This window comes from Opisthorchis viverrini (assembly GCF_000715545.1).
Source record: "Opisthorchis viverrini unplaced genomic scaffold opera_v5_37, whole genome shotgun sequence".
NCBI lineage: Eukaryota > Metazoa > Platyhelminthes > Trematoda > Opisthorchiida > Opisthorchiidae > Opisthorchis > Opisthorchis viverrini.
Window position 1 is genome coordinate 1789670 of NW_008751693.1, and position 7632 is coordinate 1797301.

The following is a 7632-nucleotide window of genomic DNA, read 5'->3' on the forward strand; positions in this document are numbered from 1 at the left end:
AATCTCGGCTTCGTTTTCTGCATGTATCCATGGGAAGAGGGGAGGGATCGGACATTGCACTGGACGAGGAATGAGTGGGAGAGGTCGAATGAGAATTCACAGGCCCCGCCACAGTATCAGCGTAGATGGTTGGAGAAGTGTCTGATAGGAAACCAGTATGCTGCATCACATAGGGTGTGGAACAGAGACTACATTGGTTTACGTCCAGCTGTTTCAGCAAAGTGGAGTGGGTGAAGATCATATCCTCTGAAATGTGCATAAGAGTAAGGGTTATTGTTAAATTTGTGGTGACAACAAGAAAAAAGCGAATCTAAAGGGCGTCGAAAAATACTGTAGGACAGGACCGGTACGTCAGACTTAACCTAGAATTAAAATATACTGGGTTGTAGTGTGTGTGTGGATGTTCATAGATGGTTTCTTCTGGAGTCCATGAATAAATAGGCAGACTAAGTTCAGAAATAAAAAGCAAACAACGGTTGAAAGGCCCGCGGGTGGGGTGGCGAAAGGAATAAAGTGAACAAGGAAACAAGCACCACAACGGGGGATTCGTGCGTTTTGAGGATGTCCAAGGTTTTAGGAGAGGAGCTAACGCAGAGAGCTGTTATCTGTGACCAAACTCGAAGCGAACCCAAAACGACCTGGACAGTAATGAATTTCGCCAACAATGAGACGATAGTAACTCTACACCAGGAGCTAACCCAACGATTGTATATTACTGAATGCAACGTACTGAACGTGATACACTGTTTGAGTCTCCATTCTAGCCCTGGCTACAAAAAACGAGTTGAACGGAGATGCATGAATCCAGAGGGGAGTTTTGTCTCCCACGCCCAGATTTAGACAGATTCAAGGTAAGTTAAGGGGCAGAATGTGGAAGTTTCATGAAAAAACAAGCGGATGGATGGTCTGCCTATGTCTCAGGGTAACAAAAAAGCAGGTGGTCGAACGTGAGTATGAAGATTTTCTCCTCATCACAGGCAATAATACTGTGTTGAACAAGGTGCTACGCCGCAGTTGATTCCCGAGATTTGTGTTATGAAAGTGTGCCTCATGAGGTATGTATGTATAACTGAGGATCTTGGGTCACACGAGATTCGGTCACAACAAAAACGATAAGCTGTTCCTAGCTGCCATGCAGCCCGAAGGAAGCAGAAGGGCTGAGATACCGCCAAGTTGCCCTACCCTAGACAAGAGCAGTCGGAATGCGGGAGTTGGGTTCGAACGACGGACCTTCCGGTCGGTAAGTTCGCGCCTCAACCAATGAGCTGATTCATGCAAGACCAGTCAACTCTTAAGCCCAAACCAACGCACACAGGTTTACTTCAAAACTCCTGCCAGTAAAATCCACAAAGTCAGAAATCGTTTGCTTTTGGCAGCCTTTTTTAAACATAAACGTGAAAAATGGCAGAGTAGGCAACTGATAATACTCAGAGGGTAAACATCACCAAACAGCAAGACATCCTATGAGACAGGTTCTGTGAAGAATGCACGGCTGGGTATCATGTTTATGTAACAAATATGGTTAATGCTTACGGACTTCCGTTAATGTAAAAGAGGCGGATAGTTTCGGTATAACAGCACAAACTACGGCCGCTGCAACTGGCATGTGACATAAAAGTATGAATAAGTATCAATCAAAATGACTTTGAAATCAGGAAAAGAAGCCATCATGTGGTCAACAGAAAGTATGGCAAGTCCGGGCACCCACTGGCTGATTGATATACATCCATAGCGCGTTGGGGGTAAAACGTAACAGAATGGGTACATACATATATATGCATATATTAACAAGAGCGTAATATACTTGTAGTGGGCTGTGTAGATCGGGCAAGAAAGAGTCAAAAGAAACGTATCGAATTTATCATCTAGCTGTAGCACCCTTTCGGTGCCTAGCTTCCATGCCACACGAATGAGGCACGAGGGCTGGGATACTGTCAGGTCGCCCAAGCCTAGACAGGGGAAGTCGAGAGGCAGAGGTCGGGTTCGAACCACGGACCTTCCGGTCAGTAAATTCGCACTCTAACAACTTGGTCCATCTCGCCCCCATAGAATTTATCATAAAGGTCGGATTGATTTGTCACAAGCCTAAGTGTTCTAATTGTTCACAGTAGGAGAGGCTGAGCACCCAGGTGAAGTGTCTAAGCTTCTGACACAAAAGCTGCACCAGGCAAAGTGACTAAGTTACGGGGTTGGTTGTGTCAAAGGCGAAACGTTGCCCAACAATAGATTTACCGATTTGTTTTCATACTTCTTCGAAAGGAAGCCCCACCTTGTGGCGATAACTACAGAAGTAAACTTTTATTTGTCCTAAAACAGTAGTCTCCTGGGAAATTCTAACTAAAAGTGCTCCGATAAGCGAGGCGGGAAAGATCACGGGAAAAATTCTAGATGCAACCGTGACTTATGCGTAAGTACTACATCTTTGCAAACGAAAAATGACAAGACCTGGTTAGTCCAACAGACAGCATTCCAAAGCTTGATGCGGAGTTAAGTTTCTGGTTCACCGCCGCTACACACTCTTCCCATTCAATATCTACAGGACTTGAACACAAAACACAATAGTTATCCGGAAATAGGTTACTTATTAATATTAGAAAAAAACACTGATCCAAGTATGGATTATCCATCAGATCCGCGTAACTTTTCAACGACGCAGGAGACACCTGTACTTGTGCGCACAAAATAGATGTAGGGCTTTGACCCCACAAACCCTCGGTGTTTTGTGAAAATCCATATCTTTCACATGTATACAATGGCAGCTTATACTTTTGAATGACCTTCAGCAAGCAGCACGTGACAGGAGGAGTGGGGAACGAAAGATAAGAAACATTGATGGTTGGACATTTCAAGCTTGCTGTCCCCATATTCATCCAATCAAAAGGATGAAAGAAATCAAATTCAAAACCTAAGGTCATGCGATGAACAGATCCTAACATCGTCGACGGAAAATCGGAAGAGTAATTAAAATGGCTTCGTAGGAGAGAAAAAGCGATTCGTTAATGTGTTTGCCTCACGATCACAAACCAATATTTGGTTGGACTTGATAGTCACGTGAGCCAGGTGACGGCAGGACATTGGGACACTATGGATGTTTGACCGACAACATGCAAAGCGGGGTTGAAGGAAGCCGAAGAATAGCCGGAGCAAGGAGCAAGAAAGAAGTAACCCAGTTAAAAAAAACTAGTCGTGATGGAAATGTGAAGAACCGAATAACCGTTTGGGTGAGAAGTGAAGTTTAATGAGCGAAACTCAGGACAACGTTAACGACATACTCTAGCTATCAAGTTGGCGTCACGTTTCATCCCTGGTGAACCTCGTCAGAAAACTTACACTTTTCAAAATACTGATGTTCCACTGTCTCCAACCTCACCCATACATTCACCATACAGAGCGAAATTACTCCATACGGTGCAATTCCCGAAGATCGCACCACAAATGGGGGTCAAAATCACGTTTTTTGTCGGGCAATCCATGCTCCGAGCCTTAATTTTGCTGCATTTTCCCGTACATCGGCGAGATGTTTCATGCATTTGCGGGAAACCAAACTGGATGTCATGTAGAACGATTAACAGACTAATAACCCGCCATAAGTTGACACTTGCATTTGGCACTTGTCAAGTAATACGAGGCATCCAGGGAACGAAAAAGAAAATACATCACCTCTTCAACATGCGCTTTTGCTCCGTTAATTAGGCTTTCTACGATAGTTTGATCTACGCTCTCGAATTCTGTGAATGCTACAGTTCCTCGTTCATTTATACATCACGCGCATAGTCTTATCAGAGGAAATACGAAAACAAACTGAAGCCGGTTGACAAGTTGAATTTCATAGTTTCTAGAAGCAGGATTTCATTGAAAGCTTCTGCAGGGATTGTATCGACGATGCGCCGTGAGCTTGAAGTAATCGCACTTTCCACTGCCATCTTATGTACAGCTGGTGGGAATGGTGTCCCAAGGCTCCTTGAGCAAAACGTACGTCTAATGGGGTTCAGTTCAGGATAACCTTAATTATATGACTAGATACGACTAATAAAATTGCTGAAATCTCTTAAATAGCCCACGACCGGTTTTCATCTTCCTAGACATCATTAGAAAACGTGATCCCCGGGTATTCGTCAACTTTATGTTCTACTTTAATAGAAAATTGTATGCAACTGGTGAAGCACATTCGTTTGCAAATTAAGTTGGTATTAACGAGGGATTCTACTGAATCTTATGCTTGTGATATTCTTCGACTGAATGTGATGCACAAAGGCTGCCTCATATTTCTTTGCCGGGTAATATTCAAGACATCGCAGTGAATTGTTGCGACGAAATACTCACGACCGGTTTCATTCTTTGTGGAGCTTATCGAGTGGGCACAGTCCCAGAGTTTCCGTCAATCTTATGTTCTGTTTGAAAGCCAAACTGTTGACATCAACTAAGTTTTCAAATAACTGGATCTCGCCCATCATAATTACCTTTTGATGAACTTCTGTGGGCGTTAAACACCATACGTTGGTTGCATGAGCTGGATAGTTCCTGTTGCCAAGAATTGGATAATTGAAGCGTTGCTCAGAAGAACTAGTAGCATTATCGGCTCCCAAATTGACGATTTTTGAGTGACCTCAAGTTAATGCAGCTCTAGCTGAAGAGCAAAAGCCGTGGTTTTGAGTACGGAGTGACATATGCACAAAAGAAACTTTTCAACCCGTGACCAGGATTCTTTGACCCTGAAAGCACCTCCCTTGGAATGCAAGTAAATTTAGTACAAGGACATTCAGCGCTCCCTTTGGAAGCGGGGACACCCTCTTAAAGGGGAAATAGCAGCAATGAATTTATAACAACAGCCGCCTTCTTGTAGCAGGAGCAGCTAGTACCTATATCGATACTGCAGAACTCAGGGTACCGAATAAAGTCGCCCGTGAACGTATGTATTGCGCAAGTGGTATTGATTGGCTCATCTGAAGCTTATCACAAAACGGTGCTCTCGTAGACCGACCAATTCCCGTCAACCTGAGGATACAAGCATCTAAAAGGCAGAGATTCTGTAAAGTTAGATAAAATGAGGCTGACCCAACAAACGAGGAACCACCAGCGTTGTGTAGGTTTATATGACACTCAAAGTCCAGATAATACGAGCGATATTTGCTGGGCTCACTAACCGCTCTACCACACAGCTATTCGTTGGTTCGCTACTGTGTTTAACAGTGTAATAGATACGTTCGTATAAACATTACCGGCGGGTCCCATAAGTTAGGATCCAGCTCGAACGGGGCACTAGGTCACCCTCGTTTATCAGTTTTTGCAAGACGAAATCTGAAAATGGGTTTCCGAAATAGTCCCTTTGCAGGAGCTGCGTTATACGATAAGAAAATGTGACATCAAGAGTTCAATGATAGCCGGAAACACATGAATGAGTCACGTGCGCAGCGCGCACAAGCAGCACGCGGTTCACTCATCATCACATGCTCGGTGCCTACGATTGGTTCATACAGGTACGCACAACACAACCCATCAGAAAGTGCATTGTCATGTGCCACGACCAAGGCAGGCGATTAATTTCTACAAGGAGCAGTCAAACAGCAGATAGTTTTACGTCACGTGAGGAAGGGCAGAGCCGAACCCCAAGAGAAAACAGCAACACGCCAGTATGAACTGCTAAACTGCCACTGCAAGAAAAACACATCATGCACCTGTTTGAAAAGTATGCGAAGGCGGAATTCTGTCAAGTGAGAAGTGTTGTGCGAAATCGATTGATGCGTGAAAAGATTCGATCGGCTGTTAAGAACACACTGACAATAAGTCTCATGAGTCCCGGGTGAAGGTTATACTGTTATGCAACAAAGAGTGATTCGAAAGGAAATTGACAGTGCTACTTCTCTGTGATGTGGAGAACTCGGTTCTGCATAACGCGACCTCATTCGGGGTAGAACGGCTGCGCCAATTGCAGCACTGATTGATAAACAGAACGACCAAATGAATGCCTGATTAATAATGGTCGAACAACATATACTACTGCCTATCCGCCGATCTGTAGACAATCTTGTGAAGCAACGAACACATCGTTTGAATAGTCCCTTAGGTCTGATATTCGGCTGTTTTGATTAGTCCACGCAAAACAGGAAGCAATGCATCGGACCGTATCAAGGTTCGAGACAGTTAACTAGCACAACAACATGTAGCTTAGAATCCTGGAATGTTCTGGGCTTCATTAGTTCTATTTCTAAGAGGAACTTGCATCAGTGACTGATGGAAACAGGGATAGGTGCCAGCATGTGGAATACGGGGTTGGAGTAAGACAAGTTCGAACTGGTCAGATCATCTTTCACCGGAGTGGACTGACCGGCGTACGAAGTCCCACACGGTAACCGACAAATTAAGAGAACATGGAATAGAGCCTGGTAGTGCCTGGCTGTGTTTCGCAGCGTACCCAACTTTTAACAAGATAAGGATTCACGTTACAACAACAGTGAATTGCTTCTGGCTGGCGCCGAGATGGTGCATATTGTCTGCAAGCGATGTTTGTTTGTGTGGCAATTCAGTTAGGCAGGCAATGGTGCTGTTGTATCTGTTCTCTTATTCCCCATTTTATTGTCCCATCTATTTTACAGGATTAGGACTCTGATTCATCTTAAGTTCTCAGCTGTCACAGTATGCATACAGATGTTGCATTAGGCTGAACTGAAATGGCTACGAAATCTGTTGAGATAGAGTACGAAACTGGAGGAGTAAAACAAGAGCAACGTACCCGCTTCATAAATGGCATCTGTCATTAAGGGGTCCGTTAGATTGATATCCCAGAACAGATTTTCGTCGTCCTGTATAGTTTCCTGTGCCAAATATTCATCGAATGGATATTTCAATTTTATACGGCTTGGACTCAGAGGACGCAGGGCAGAATTAGTGCTACATCCCTCTGGGAAAGCAGCAGATGTGGACAGGCGTCCACCGGAAGGAGAACAAGCACTGATACTGGTGATGACGTCACCACTGTGGATACGTTTTGACCAGTCTATATAGTTGGAATAACAGTGGGGATTCAATGCGTTTGTTGCTGTTGGTGTAGTAACACCAGCAACAACCAGGTTGCCCACAAGAACAGTATTATCAGCTGATCCACTCCTCCAGCGACCCATTATTTAAAGTGGTGATGCTCAATCGACCAACTTCCTTTGACTGAGCCCGGTTGATCACTCTAGAGACGTTTCTGAAAAGTGAGATGGTAGGACAAATGCGCCGCAGGCTTGAAACGATTGTCACATTTCGGACGACCTCGTACTACCACGCAGTATTGAGTTAGTCAAAAAGTGGTGATATCTGAAAGAGAGAAGAAATACCATGTAGATATAAGCGGCTCTAGACATGAGTAGGGCAGTGCGGTGCGAAAGCTATAAACTGTATACGAAAGAAATCAAACAGCATGGTCTTCACTCGCGAACAGGATAATATATAGTACGAAATGCTCACACGTTGAAGTGAATACAGAATGTTCAACATTCGTTAACAGACGTTGTAGGCAGCTAGCCATTAAAAGCAAACAGCTTTGATAGGGGGACGCCTTTCGGTTTATAATCACCTGTCTGCCCTCCTTGTGTCCGCATTTAGGAAGACAAAGGAGGCAGAAAAGACAGGGATCGTTGGTGCTTATGT

The 7632-nt window shown here is 44.2% G+C and overlaps 1 protein-coding gene across 1 annotated transcript in view; it reads right to left on the reverse strand.

Annotated features, from left to right (window-relative positions):
* The window catches only part of T265_02854 (hypothetical protein), a gene marked incomplete at both ends in the record, with an annotated part of 17068 nt that extends 9773 nt beyond the window's left edge, over window positions 1-7295 (reverse strand). Inside the window, 2 exons of the mRNA XM_009167198.1 lie at window positions 1-246; window positions 6731-7295. The exon at window positions 1-246 is cut by the window's left edge and continues 958 nt beyond it. Coding sequence (XP_009165462.1) covers window positions 1-246; window positions 6731-7118 — 634 coding nt within the window. The remainder of the gene's footprint in view (window positions 247-6730) is intronic.
* Window positions 7296-7632: the final 337 nt, after the last annotated feature.